The following is a 15,251-nucleotide window of genomic DNA, read 5'->3' on the forward strand; positions in this document are numbered from 1 at the left end:
TTTCAGGTCAAAGAAATGAATCTTTGTAGCCTTTAGCTTTTATCTTGTGGCATCTAATGAAAACTATTAGGGCTGACCGGTAAATGTCTATACTTAAAAGAACATGCTTTCTAAAACACAACCAAATTTTGTTTTATTAAATGAAGAAAAGATTGGGGGGGACTTTGAAAATAGGATGCCGTTTGTTGTAGTGTGTTGATGAGACACAAACAGCTTTATACCTCAAAGAATCGAGAAGCAATTTCTCTATCATCTTTGGTCAGGACTAAATTGTCCACAAACATCCAGAAAAATGGCTGTTCACTGTTCATCTTGGGCTTCCCATACTGTAAAACTCGGTAATACTGGAGAAAGTACCATACTAGAAGTAGAAAAAATAAGGAAAGAGAATTATTATTCAGAAAAGAAATAAAATGGTATAATCCTAGAATGTCTTTCATTAGGAAGTGGCAACATTGGCCCTCAAAATAAATGATGAATTAAAAATATGGGTGGCTATGTCAGAGAAAAATAGAAAAGAGAATTATTTGATATTGTATATAAATCTATGATCTTATTTTAATTTCTTGTTGTATTTCTTTCTTAACATATAGTCTTTCCATAATAAAAGGAACAAGTAAAATCTGTTCAAGGGAAACATTAGAGAAAATGAACCCCACTTGTGCTTTTTGTTGTTGATTTTATGTCTATTGTGAAGTATTTTTAAAACATTTTATTGATGCTTCATGATTTTATATCATTTTAGTTTCCTACCATATCTTGCATACAACTGTCCTTTGTAAATGTAAAACATCAGATAATCAAAACAAATCAACCATTTTTGACAGTGTGCAAAATTCTGCATCCATAGTTTATCATCTCTGTCTCTACCAAGGGAAGGAAGTGATATGAGTTATTTTTCTCATGGGTTTGTAAAACTGAAACACTAAGGGCATGATTTAGTTTTGGTAATGCATAACTATTGTCTTTCTGCAGGAAACAAATGTTCTTGAAACAGAAGACATTTACTTTGTGGGTCTTCTCTGACAGGATTGTTTTGTGGTTTGGGGATTATTTTATTATAGTGGAAGTACTCTCTTTGTAGAATGAAATGAGTGAGAGGAAGAAAAAGATAGCATTTCAGCTTTCCCCCTACTATAACATGCTTGATTCTTTGATTTATAAGGAAGAAAATAGACACTTCTAAGGATGCTCTCTGAGGATTTCTAGAAAGTGAGGAGTGTGTCCAGTCCTAACTGCTTGGTTGCATTGTTGCTGCCACACCTCTGAAGATTAACCTTGATGTGTAAAAAAAGAAAATTCAATTCAATTTTATAAACTTTTATGAAATGTTCACCATTGCAAGACAATATATTACATTTCTGGACATACAAAGATGAAAAACATCAGTGTCTCCACCTCTATGGAGTGTACTGAGGTGCTATTTCATTAACGCAGTAACACACAATCAATTTGGTATAAGATGGCATACAGTAAAGAAGAGAGATCCAGAGAAAGTGCTGTGAGAAAATTGATGAAGAAGATACTTTCAATTGGTGAGGAGAGAGGCTGAGAGGAAGTTGCTATTTGAATGGGATTGTTCATCAGAGTTTGCTGCCTGCCACCATGGTATCTTCTTTTCCCTCCCCATCTGAAAGTTCCCTATACCACTTAAAGAACAGAATAAGGAACATAAATATGTTGCCTTCAAGGTAAACAGTCTTTACTACATCAGAGATTTTTTTTTATGTTGTGGATTCCTTTGGCAATCTGGTAAAGATTATGGACCTTTTCTCAGAATAATATTTTAAATGCAAAGAATAGGTATCTTAAGTACTCAAAAATCACTTTTGATTAGAAACATGCAAATAAAAACAATTCTGAGGTATCACTTCACACTTATCAGCTTAGTTAATATGACAAAAAAAGAGAATGATAAATATTGGAGAACATGTGAGAAAATTAGGACACACATTGTTGGTGGAGTTGTAAACTGATTTGACCATTCTGGGGAGCAATTTGGAACTATGTCCAAAGGACAACCAAATTGTCGATCCAGTAATACTACTACTATATACCCAATGAGATAATAAAAAAGGAAATGGATCTATATGTGCAAAAATATTAATAGCAAGGGGCAACTAGGTGGCCCAGTTGATAGAGCATCAGCCCTGAAGTCAGGAGGACCTGAGTTCAAATGTGATCTCATATGTTTAACACTTCCTAGTTGTGTGACCCTTGGCAAGACACTTAATCCCAATTGCCTCACCATAAAAATATTAACAGCAGCCCTTTTTATGGTGGCAAAATATTGGAAATTGAAGGGATGCCCATCAATTGGGGAATGATTGAATAAGCTCTGGTATCTAAATTTAATGGAATATATTATTGTGCAATAAGAAATGATGAATTGCACTTATATAAACTAATGCAAAGTGAAATGAACAGAAGTAGGAAAACATTGTACACAGTAACAGCAACATTGTGGGATGATCAACTATAAATGACTCAGCTCTTCTCAGCAATACAAAGATCCAAGAAAAGTACAAAGGATTTATGAAAGAAAATGTTATCCACAACCAGATAAAGAACCAGATAAAGGACTCTGAATGTAGATTGAAGCATACTTTTTACACTTAATTTATTCTTTTTCATGGTTCTTCCACCCCAACCCATCTGTTTCTTCTTTTACAACTATGACTAAAATGAAATATGTTTTACATGATAGCACATACATAACCTTTATCAAATTGTTTAATGTTTTAGGAACAGAGGAAAGGGAAGCATGGAAAGGTGAAAAATTTTGAACTCAAAAACTCTTGCAAAAATGAATTGCAAAAATTGTATTGATATATAATTGGAGAAAAATAAAATATAAAAGAGGGAAAAAAGAGAATTTCAGGAGATAGTCATTTAATGTGTCAAAGATTCTCTTACCAGGTGGATGTTCAGAGATTTGTCCAATTGGAGGAGTGGAACCATATATTAAGTCAAATGGTCCCCATTCTTCTACCTAATTGTACAAAATATTGCAGAACCTTTGTTATAATTTTTTATTTTAACATGCGATTCAAAACTTCTAAAATAGCATATATCAATCTCTAATATATTTGAGATCTCTCTTTCTCTCTTTTATAACATCACGTTAGTCACAACAAACATAACATAGATTATTGTATTATAGAATTCTCGAGGTAGGACTATTAGAATTTAGAGATCATCTAAGTCCAACTTCTACATAGGTCCTCCCCCCACCATCCCCTTCCAGTGGTTTCCAGTCTTTGTTTGCATAGCTTTAGTGATGAATCCATTGGATATCTCATGCAAAAGCCTTTCCTTTCTATGGTGGAGCATTTTTAATTTTTAAGAAGTCATTTACTATATTGAGATGAACTCTACTTCTTTGCAACACCACAGACTACTGCTAGTTCTGTTTTCTGCAACTACACAGATCATGTCTAGTCCCATTTCCCTACAAGGATCCTTCAAAAATATAAAAAAAACCCAACTATCATTTATTCCCTTAGCCTTCCCTTCTTCAGTCTAAATATGTCTAATTCCTCCAGCTTCTTAGGGAAAGCTTTCTAGATTCTTTCTCTTTCCCATCATAGTCTTTTTTCTCTTAAAATGAGGCACCTAAATTTGAACATGGTAGTTTAGGTTGAGTCTCATTATGGCAGCACTTCTATATACCTGACCATGAACTCTGCTTTGGTTAATATATTCTAAAAATATACTTCTCTATTGAAATTCCCCTTTTTTTAATCTTCGTTGTAGCATGCAAGTAATCCTTGCTTGTGCCAGTTACTCAAACTCTGACAGGCTCTATTAAGCTGGAAAGATTTTAAGTTGGAGACCAGAGATGGGCTTTATGTCTCTTGTCCCAGAAACAACCTGATAAGTGGGACGGGGTTTACCACAAATTTGGCTGCTGCTGGATTAAAAAAAATTTTTTTAGCACCCACTGCTTTCAAGGGCAAGTTACTAAGTCAGAGAAGAGTTGTGGTTGTGTCCCAGGAGACAATACTCATACCACTAAAATTGTAGATCCTTGACTATTTTCTGGATAATAACTTCATCACATTTGACTCATAATGAACTTGAGGTCAAATAAAGCACCTTAGTTGTTTTTCAGATGGAAGGTCACTCACATCTTCTAGTTAAGAAACTTTCAACATAAACTTCCTAAAGTATATGTGAAGGACCATAAGTAAGGCAGGGTAAATGGAGCTTTATTCTGTAGTACTTATTTTTTCTCTTTTGGTCACCCTCTATCTCTTATCTCACCATATCCCCAGAGTAATGCTGTTATTTTAATCTTCCAACTAAGGTTTACTTGCTCCATCATGTAACTTGTCCACTAATCTTTTTGAGTTAGTATAATTGTGTCAGAAGCCATACTTTGGAAACATGGTCCAGATTCTTCAGGGGAAGAGTTAGCACTCCTCCCAATATGGTGGAAACTATGAGAACATCATCATGAATGTCAACCTATACTAAGGATTCAATTTACACTTTCCAAACATCATCAGTGATGTGGGATATTGATACCTTCCAGAATGCAAGTAAATAATCCTTCATCCCTAAAGTGGGTATAATAAAAACACTTACCTTCCAGGGTTATTATGAAGATCAAATGAGATAATAATTATAAAGTATTTAGTATAGTACCTAGGACATAATAAGCTCTATTAAAATGCTAGATATTGTTGCTATTATTATTAATCTCTTTCTACCACAGTTTCTTCAATTCCCATTTTCTACTTCTCAAAAAGAGGATGTTATGAGGATCAAGTGAGATAATATTTGTAAAAGTACTTATAATAATGCTTATCACAGAAATGTTTGTCTACAGTGTAATATTCTCATTCAGTAACCTCATTAAAAATTGTAATCATAATGATCATAATACAATATCACTATATAGTAATAGCTAGCATTTATAAAATGCTTTAAGGTTAGCAAAATGCTTTACATGTGTTATATTATTTGATAAATGAGGTTAGCCTTACATAACTTGTTTCTAGTAACCTCATGTTGAAAAGCTTCACGTTAACAATAGCAATGAACTAGATTTACTTACCACCCAGATCAAAGAGTAAAGTGGAATAGAATCTGGTCTAATTTACTGTTTATCAAATAGGGGCAGCTAAATGGCACAGTAGATAGAGTACTAGACCTAGAATCAGGAAGACTCATCTTTCTGAGTTCAATTCTAGTTCTCAGGCACTTATTAGTTGGGTGACACTGGACAAGTCACTTACTCACTTTCCTAATCTGTAAAACGAGCTAGGGAAGGAAATAGCAAACCACTCCAGTATCTTTGCCAAGAAAACTCCAAATGGGTCACAAAGAGTCAGACAGGACTGAAAAACAACTGAGCAATGATGGTCATCTCCCATCTTTGTACCTTTGTATAGGCTGTCCTTAGAGTCTCTAGAGTGGTTTCTCTCTCCATTCTTGATCCCAGTGCTCACTTCAAGACTCAGACCAAATGCTACGTCCTACAAGAAGTTCTTTCTGAGCCTCCATTTTTTAGTTCTTGTTCAATTACTCTATATTTCTTTGTTTGTTTTCCAATATATTCTATATTTAAGAAGTAGCTATGTGGCAAAGTGCAAAGAGTGCCGACCATGTACTCAGGAAGACCTGAGGTCAAATCCAGTTCTGAGACTTAGCAGCTGTGTAATCCTGTGTAGAGCCAAATCATATGATCTCTTTTTGCTCTACTTTCTCCATCTCTAGGAATGATATCTATTTCTCAGGTTATGAGGATAAAATGAGTTAATATTTGCAAAGTTCTCAAAGTATTCTTTAAACGAGAGCTACCAGTATTTTGTGTTATTATTTGTTTTCTTTTTCTAGTCTTGTCACTCTCTATGAATCCTTTTAGGATTTTCTTGGTAAAGATGCTGGAGTGGTTTGTTATTTCCATCTCCAACTCATTTTGCAGATGAAGAAACTGAGGTAAACATGGTGAAGTGACTTGCCCAAGGCACCACAAATGGTAAATGTCTGAGCTCAAATCTAACCTCAGGTCTTTCTGACGAGACCAGGCACTCTGTATTACACAAACTAGTGGAAAATTTATATATATTTCAATATTTACTTATCTGTATGTAAGTTGTTTCCTTCAAGTTGAATGTAAGCTTTTTGAGAACAAAACTTTTGTTTTTATCAATGTAGCCTCAGAACCAAACATGATGCCTTGGCATAATAGGTGCTTAATGCATGTTTGTTGAAATGAACTGAATGGAGCCCAGATCTGAAAAGATGATGAATGCAAAAAAGACTTCCTTAGCAATGTTAAAATCTGATGATGGTAATGTCATTTATCTTGTGCAATTTCTCCTATTGCATCAATTTCAGGGGTGTTCATTAATGTGATTTTAAAAAATCCTCATGATCCATGTGAAAGAAGTGATTATTATTAATGGATTTGGGGAGATTCATATTTTTTCCTTTTAAAAAAATCCTCTTTTTAAGACCCCAGTCTCAAAAAATTGTCCTTTTCCTTTGTCCAGACCCCAGTCATTATATTCTACTTTGATTTGGCCGGGGATAAATTCTTTGCAGATCTTGAAGGCTGGGGACAACTTAGAAGTAAAAGACATAATTGAAGTTCAGGTTCAGTTGCTTTTTGTCATATTCATCCTCTCATTATCTAATGAGAGAATGAGTTAAGCAATCAGAGTTGATTGCCACTCTGAGGAATGCCTAATCTTTGTTCTAATAGACAGCCAAATGACAATCCTTTTACTAAAATGCTGTCATTATTAATAAAATGATTAAATTATCTAGAAATCATTACTCTCAAACCATTTTAAACATCCCAATGAATATTGGCTCATCTTGATACAATCCTCATTGTGGAAAAGTATCATGTGTAAGTCTAATATTAAGGTTAGGATTGGTGAAGTTGTGTATAGAAAACTGACCTTGGAGATGGGATGACCTTGGCTTCAATCTTCCTTCTAATGCAAATTAGCTGTGAGACATTGAATAAGTCATTTAACCACTCAGTGATCCAGGAAACAGTCTGAGACATATATTACAGGTATGGTCCTGATCAACATTGGTAGACATAATTTTCTAATCAAGAGTAAAATATATCAATGAAATCAAAGGTCTGGTAAATTTTTTCCTCTAGCCTGAGAACTCACCAGTACTATGGAGTCTTCTTCAGCATCCATGATAATACCATTTATTTGTTAAGATTAGGAGGCAGAGTAATAGCACACAGTAGGCTGAGGAGTAGTATCAATATTCCATGAAACCCATGCCACAAGAAAATACTCCAATCCAGTCCTACCATTTTGCAATATCTGAAGAATTTAGGTTTAGAGCTGCAAAGGACTTCAGAGTTTCTTTAGTTTAATCCCTTCATTTTACAGATGAGCAAATTGAGGAAGAGTGAAGTGCAGTGATATGCTTAAAGACACACAAGTAGAAAGCACCAGAGCTGGGATTTGATTTGGGTCCTCTTGTCCCTAAAACTATTTTCTCAGTAGACACTACCATCTTTTAATTTCTAGGTTTCCAAACATGACAGTACCTCTCTCAGACTTGCAAAAATTTTCCAATGAACTTGTTTTTTTCCCCCTGAGGCAGTTGGGGTTAAGTGACTTGCCCAGGGTCACACAGCTAGGAAGTGTTAAGTGTCTGAAATCACATTTGAACTCAGGTCCTCCTGACTTCAGGGCTGGTGCTCTACCCACTGTGTCACCTTAGCTGGCCCTTTCCAATGGACTTTAAAGGTAGAAGATGCATTTAATGTACTCAAGCAACAAGCAGGGTTCCACCTTGATCTATCTGAACTGTCATGAATAATCATATAAAATTAATTAGTAATTAAAAAACACATTCAATAACAGATGTTAGTGTAATCAGGGTTAGGGCCATGCTTGGCAGTCTGGGCCACTATCCCTCACAATATATATCTGCTTTACTTTTCTATATAGTTGACCTCAGTAGAGAGAAGGAAAACAAAGCAAGACAAGGGCTATTTATTCTATATCTGAGGTAGGAAGAGATCATTGTAAGGTATTTACTTTCCCATCGTTATTCACATTTACAGTAGGATCCTAGACTTTCGGGTTTTTCTTTTTCTGTTGAGGAGATAACAAGCCAACAAACATAATAAACAAGCTATGTCCAGGATAATTTGGAAATAACCAACTAGGGGATGGTTGGAAGGAGACACAAGAAAATGATAGGGAGAGAATATAGAGGTGCCTTTTTGGCACTTGTCCTAGCTTCACTATTAGCTAGCCTTCCCAGCCATCACCAATGATCTTGATTTATGTCTTGCCACTGGACTTTGATAAGTCTAGAAGAGACAAGGAGGATGAGTACTTTGTGGGGCTCTACCTTACTCTGAGAGCCTCAGAAATAACTGATGGAGAGGAAGTCTGGCAACTCTAAGTATAGACAGATCTATTGAAGACTTTGAAAAGAAAGCTCTTGTCATTAGAGCTTTCATATCATTTATTCTTCTTCATAAACATATCACTTATTTTTCTGTTCCTCTGTATTTTCTCCCCAAATGCCTGTTTCTCTCTTTCTGAAGGATTAAGTGACTTGCCCAGGATTACATAGCTAATAAGTATCAGTTTTCTGAGGCTGGATTTGAACTCAGGGCCTCCTGAGTCCAGGACTGGTGTTCTATCCACTGGACTATCTAGCTACATCCTCTCTCCCCACCCCTCATCCCCACCACCCCAGGAACTTCTGAAAGAGACTTACCTAGCTACACTTTCTCCATCAAGTTTAATATTTTAATTCATCCCTTTTAATTTCATTACATTTCATCTTCCTAAATTCAGTCCAACTTGCTAGCTTGAGATCTTTCTAGATATTCACTCTAAAATCCACTGCTAATTATATCTCCTAGGTTTGTGACATGTGTAACTTGATAAGCATTCTATCTGAGCTTTTATCCAGGTAAACTATCAAAATATTAAATAGGAAGGAACCAAGCACAGATCCCTAGGGAACTCTTATGGAGACTATATTCCAGGATGACAAGGAATCAGCTTTTTTGGGTTGGACTATTCTGCTATTTCCAAAGCTATTTAATTCTATCTTGATCCTCCTCATTACCTCATATATTCCTCACTGTTCCCAATATACATGTCTACCCAAAGGAGTTGGAACCTGCCTGAGTTTACTTGTAAAAATCCCCAAATCATGTATAAATAGCAGTTCAACTGACAATGCATACCTAGGGAGCCCTTAGGTGTTGGTAATTTGATTCAAGTCAGCAAACATTTATTGTTCTTACTAAGCAGGGCTGGCTGGCTGCCCCAAAGCTACATGCCTCAGCCTAGCTTTTTGTTCAACTGCCTGGATTGTGATTTTGTTTATGATTTCCTGCTCCCTCTTCAACTTCCACTTTTCTTTTCCTTTAGGTCTAAGTGCTTCCTATTTTTGGAATGTGGAAGTTAACTTCCACTCCCTCACTCTTCCTGGAAAGGGGAGAAGAATTTGAAATGGAAAATTCATGCAGCATTTTCTAATGACTGGATTTATTATACATGTTAATTTGGTGACTAGTTAAGTACAGTTTAGTAAATATTCCCATGAAATAAAAAAGAATAAATAAATAAAAAGAAGGGGACCCTGATTTTCTAGATTGAGGATGTTCCAAACTCACCATCTTACTAAGATGGTAATAATGGAAAAAGACTTCCAGAGCTGAGGTGAGGATCTCTGAAGACTGGCTTCCTCTCCAACAGATCTCTTCAGTAAATGGCAGTTTCCATGACATTGGGGCTGGGATCAAGGGTATCCTCCCTTGATTACTCTGTTCCTCCTCCCTTTTATGCTCAACAAGATCCAGGGAGTCTATGCATAGACCAGAAAGGCCTGAGTTTGAATTCTATCTTGGACACTTGCTAGTTGCAACTCCTTTAGCAGGTCATTTCCTTTGTTTAAATTCCAATTTCTTAATTTGTAAAATAGGGATATAATTCTTGTATAATACCTAATTCAAAAGATTCTTGTGATAAAATCATTTTGCAAAAAGTCAAAGTGTTATATAAATACTAGCTATTATTATCATTCGCCTTATGATACATATTTTATAATCATGGTACAATTAGACCCTAGGGTTATTCAGATTTGAGGAACAGTGATCCGTTTCTCAGTGTTTCTCCATAAAAGACACATAAGTATGTAAGGTTGAAGAATGAAAAATTGTTACAGAAATTGGTGGAATATTTGCCAGCTGAGCCTGATTGAATGAAAAAAAAATGAAAGATTAAAAAAAAAAAGTACAAGTTCCTTTAAGGCAGAGATTCTTGTCAATTTTTCCTTGTTTTCAGTCCTTAAGAGAGTGTTCCACTCTAAAGTGCTTAATAAATGTTTGTTGCATGAATCAATGAATCAATGACTTGCAATGCCAGTGTAAAAACTATATGCCAAAACAATTTGACTATTTCTAAAATAGCAATCCTGATGGCAATATTAATCAGTCTTAGTAGCACAAAGATTGCTAGAAAAAAAATTGGAGAATGTGAATTAAATTCTGCCTCTAATAGGTCCTACCTGTAAGACTATAGGCTAGCATTCCCCAAAATATAAATGCCAATATTTGTATTAACTACAGGACAAGGCCATTATGAAGAAAGCACAACAGTTACTGTTAATAACCCATTATGAGTATTAAAAATAGGAAACATTTCTAATATCCTTTATGGTATGCAAAGTAAGTTAAGGGAATAAGCCCTTATATAGTACTTATTACATGCTAGGTACTATGCTAAGTACTTTTCAATTGCTTCATCTGATCCTCACAACAGCCTTGCAAGTGCTATTATTATCTCCATTTTCCAGGTGAAAAAACTGAGGAAAGTAGAGGTTTAATTGAATTGTCCCGAAAGAATCATAGAATTAGTAAATGTCTAAAGATGGATTTGAACTCTTTCTAAGTTGGCCCAGCTCTCCACCCACTGTGCCACTTAGTACTTTCTTCAATATCCCTGTGAGGGTAGCATTTTTATTTTTATTTTTATAGATGAAGAAACTAAATATCAGTAAAGTAAAAGTGATTTTTCCCAAGGCTAAGGGACAGAGCCATAATTTAAACCACATTGTCTGAGGCTCATTTTAATATTCCATAGATACATGGCTATGACTAATAGCAGTTTAGTTTGCTAATTTTGAAACTGATTCTGGTATAAAGTAATATACCTCAATATGCAAATCTGCTATTTACTAGGTATAGACTAAAGGAATATATAGCAGAGACTGGAGGATACTTGTTCTCAAGGCAATTGGAGTTAGAAAACCTTGAGTTAAATCCAGCCTCAGCTACTTCCTAGCAGTGTCATCCTGGGCTAGCCACTTAACCTTTGTCTGGTTTTCCTCAACTCTAAAGTGGGTATGATAGCAGTACCTATTTCCCAGGATTGTTATGGGGATAAAATAGGATAATTAAAAATTTTTTTCAGTTAATTAGACTCAGCTTCTACCACTTTCTGTAAAATTTTCCATTCTTCTAACCCTACAACTTATATCTGTATGTCTTTTATGGAGAAATGCCAATAAAAGATTCACTGTTCCTCAAATCTGAATAACCCTATGGTTTAACTGTACCATAATTATAAAGTATGTATCATAAGACAAATGATAATAATGGCTTGTGTTTTTATAGTGCTTTAACTTTTTGCAAAGTGACTTTATCACAAGAACCATTTGAGATAGACATAAGAATTTTGTCCCCATTTTACAAATCAAGAAATCGGGATTTATGCCTTGCATATTTTTTTGTTGTTATTAGTCCAGTTGTATTTGATTTCTTTGTGATCCCATTTGGAATTTTCTTGGCAAAGATACTAAAATGATTTGCCATTTCCATCTCCAGGTCATTTTATAGATAAAGAAACTGAGGTAAACAGGGACAAATGATTTAGCTAGGGTCACATAACTAGTAAATTTCTGAGGTCACATTTGAACTCAGATCCAGATTTGACTCCAGGGTAGCTCTCTTTTACTGTGCCACCAATAGCTGGCACACAGTAAGAGCTTAATAAATGCTTATTTCCTTACTCCTAAGAAGTTTACAGGCAAATACAAAAGACAACAAACACATAAACTCAGTTGTTTAGTAGCTCTCTATAAATTTGGGTAAATCTCTCTGGGCCTCTTCTATAAATGGAAGGGCTTAGATAATCTGAAGAATCTTTCATTGTTAAATTTTATGCTTCCATGAATGACTATTTTGTACCATTCTACAGAATTCTAATACTTGGAAGTTTAGGGAAGCAGTGACTGGAGATATTTTTTAAAAATAGCTTGAATTTCATTTTAATGTTCACATGATAACTGATGACCTAAAACCATGAGATGTTAAAATTTCATCATTTAATTTCAGCTTTCAGAGGAAGTGATGAAGCAATTGGTATCCATGTACTTCAGACAAAGCATTATGTTGGCAGAACATATTATGCAACATCTCATCTAAGTATGTAATTTCCGCTTTTAGTAGAAATTAGATTTTAGGGCTATCAAATAACTAAAATGAGTGAAACATATGCCACTTTATTTTACTTACATCTTTCCTGACTACATTTGAGACATCATTCAGATGTTTCAGTCTTCCATTACCAGGAATGTTTCCCAAAAATCCACACTTGACAAGTTCTATATGGAGGAAAGAAGGAACGTATTATGTATTAATATACCTTTTGATTCTATAAGGCAATAAAAGAGAAAGTTAATGACTTATTTCTAGTAACAGACATACTTCAGTCCATTAAGGATGTTCGATTTTGTTGTGGTTAGTGTTCTCTTGATCAATCTAAATTATAATCTCTCCTTTCTCTAGTTGATAGTTTTAATGATTTGTTGTACCCAGACAGAGTCTTGACAAATATACAAGCCTAAGATATACTTAACTTTTTTAATGTATTAAGTTTACATTTTAAAAATAATTTAAAAGTATGGTCATTTAAAAACATATTCCAAATAACTGAAAATAAGAGAAATATCAATTAAAATAATTCTGAGGTTTCAGCTCGTACCCTGCAAAAATAGGAATGAGTTATGTTGGAGGGCTGTGGGAAGATAAAGACATGACTATGCTCTTGGTGGAGTTGTAAAATGGTTCAATCCTTCTGGATAGTTATTTGAAATTCTGGAAGAAAATTGGTCAAATTATTCATAATCTTGACCCAACAATTTTAATCTGTACATATACCCTACGAAGTCAAATTTAGCCATCTGATATCTAGTTCTACACCTCTAATTGCCTGCCAGAAATCTATGGATATTCCCTTTAGTGATCTGGATTAACCTAAAGCATCTGAAAATCAAAATGGCCAGAACAGACTTCATTATTTTCCTCCTAAACTCATTTCTCCTCTGAACTTCCTTTGTTTTTTTTCCTATTAAGAGCACAACCAAAGTTCACAATCCAGGAATAGTTCTTTATGTCTTAGATCCAACCAGTTGATTTTACTGATTCCATCTTCTCAACATCTCCACATAACTTCTGTTTACTCACACTGAGCCTACCCTAGTCCAGACTCTTATCACTCCTTGGTCTGGATTATCATAACAGGTTCCTAATTACTGTCTCTGTATCTACTAGCTCTTCTTTGAGCTCACAACTTTCATCTCCAATAGAGCTCACATTTTCAGAATTGTAAAATTAGATAGTCTCCAACACCCTTTTTAGCTCAAAATCTAGTGATCCCTTTCTGAAAGCTCAGTTTCCTCATATGTAAAATGAAAATATTAATATTTTGCTACTATTCAAGCTTATTGTGGAGAATAGGCCTTGTAAATGCTATGGAAAAAGTTATTATTATTCCTACAATACTATTAACAACTATAGTATGCTTTTAATTATGTAATTTAGGACAGGAACATTTATAACTTGAAACGATATATACCTTCTCTTTTCTCTTCTTATGGAATGTAAGTGCCTTAAGAAAAAAAATTACATCTTCTGTTACTTTTATGACTAGCACATTGTTAAGGGTCTATTAGACAGACACAAATTTTTCTTTTATTGGTATCCCTTATGGTTCCTTTGAGATAGGCACTCATGATATGTTTATATAAACTATGATATGTTTATTGAATGAACATGAAATTTATTTTAATTTTAAAACAGATAACAATTTTGGACTGAATCCTAATCCAGCTGACTGAACTTTGAACTGAAAATACATTTACCTTCTTCAATATCACCAAAAAGAGACAGAACTTGGATTGGTTTGCGTTTCCATGCAGGCACAGTTTCATACATTTCCAGAGGTCTCTGCTGTATTAATATAGAAACAAACACTTGTCATTTGTCCTCTTTGAAAATGAAGAATGAACAACAACAAAAACATAAACAAATAAGTAGAGAAAACATTTTAGAAAAGTTTACATTTTATTTGATCACATGCAATTCCTTCCATGCAATTGGGGTAGCTAGGGAATGCAGTTAATGGAGAGTCAATTATAGAGTGAGAAAGACTCATTTTCTTGAGTTCAAATCCAGTCTCAGAGACTTAACTGCTCAAGTCATTTAACCTGGTTTGCCTCAGTTTCCTCATTTGTAACATGAACTGGAGAAGGGAATGGTAAAAACAATTTAGTATTTTTTGCCAAGAAAACCTCAAATGAGGTCTTGAATAATTTTCACCTATAGTTTTACATAGAATCAAAAATAACACAATTTGGCTGTTTTCTGAAGAATGTGAGGACATATTTGGCATATTGAAGTATAATGGAAAGATTACTGAACTTGGAATCAGAGGACCCAGAATTTGAATACTGACTCCAAAATGTACTAGTTTTGTGTCGTTTAACTTACCTAAGCTTCAATTTCCTCAACTGTAAAACAATGATAAATATACATCATTGTCTCCCTTACACATTTATGAGGAAAACATTTCATGGGGTAATAGAAAGTGCAATGAATTCATAGTCAGTTGACTGGTAACACTTTTTCTGTTTCTGGCTGGTTCCTAGCTGCTGATGCCCTTTAAAAAAACAAAAAAACAAACTGGCTTATATTTATTTTGCATATATTTTGCAAACACCTATATGCTTTGTGGTCTCCCTTGATTTAATATAAGCTCCTTGAGAGGGGGGACTGTTTTACCATAGTCTTTGATTCCCCAGAGCTTATCCCCAGACCTGATACTTAGTAAATATGTACTTAATGAGTGCTCCTTGGTTTTTTAACTTTCTCCCAGAGCAATATTAGAAAGAATGTTGAGCAAAGAACTAGAGTGCCTAGAACCCATTTAAATCATACCCCCAAAGCTCTT

The 15,251-nt window shown here is 34.7% G+C and overlaps 1 protein-coding gene across 1 annotated transcript in view; it reads right to left on the bottom strand.

Annotated features, from left to right (window-relative positions):
* DNMT3L (DNA methyltransferase 3 like) overlaps window positions 1–15,251 on the bottom strand; it is a 36,563-nt gene that overhangs the window by 4,823 nt on the left and 16,489 nt on the right. Inside the window, exons 7-11 of the mRNA XM_031961268.1 lie at window positions 14,164–14,251; window positions 12,536–12,624; window positions 2,917–2,992; window positions 816–917; window positions 222–361 (exon numbers count right to left, since the gene is read on the bottom strand). Coding sequence (XP_031817128.1) covers window positions 222–361; window positions 816–917; window positions 2,917–2,992; window positions 12,536–12,624; window positions 14,164–14,251 — 495 coding nt within the window. The remainder of the gene's footprint in view (window positions 1–221; window positions 362–815; window positions 918–2,916; window positions 2,993–12,535; window positions 12,625–14,163; window positions 14,252–15,251) is intronic.

The sequence above is a fragment of the Sarcophilus harrisii genome, chromosome 3 (genome assembly GCF_902635505.1).
Source record: "Sarcophilus harrisii chromosome 3, mSarHar1.11, whole genome shotgun sequence".
In the NCBI taxonomy this organism is placed as follows: domain Eukaryota; kingdom Metazoa; phylum Chordata; class Mammalia; order Dasyuromorphia; family Dasyuridae; genus Sarcophilus; species Sarcophilus harrisii.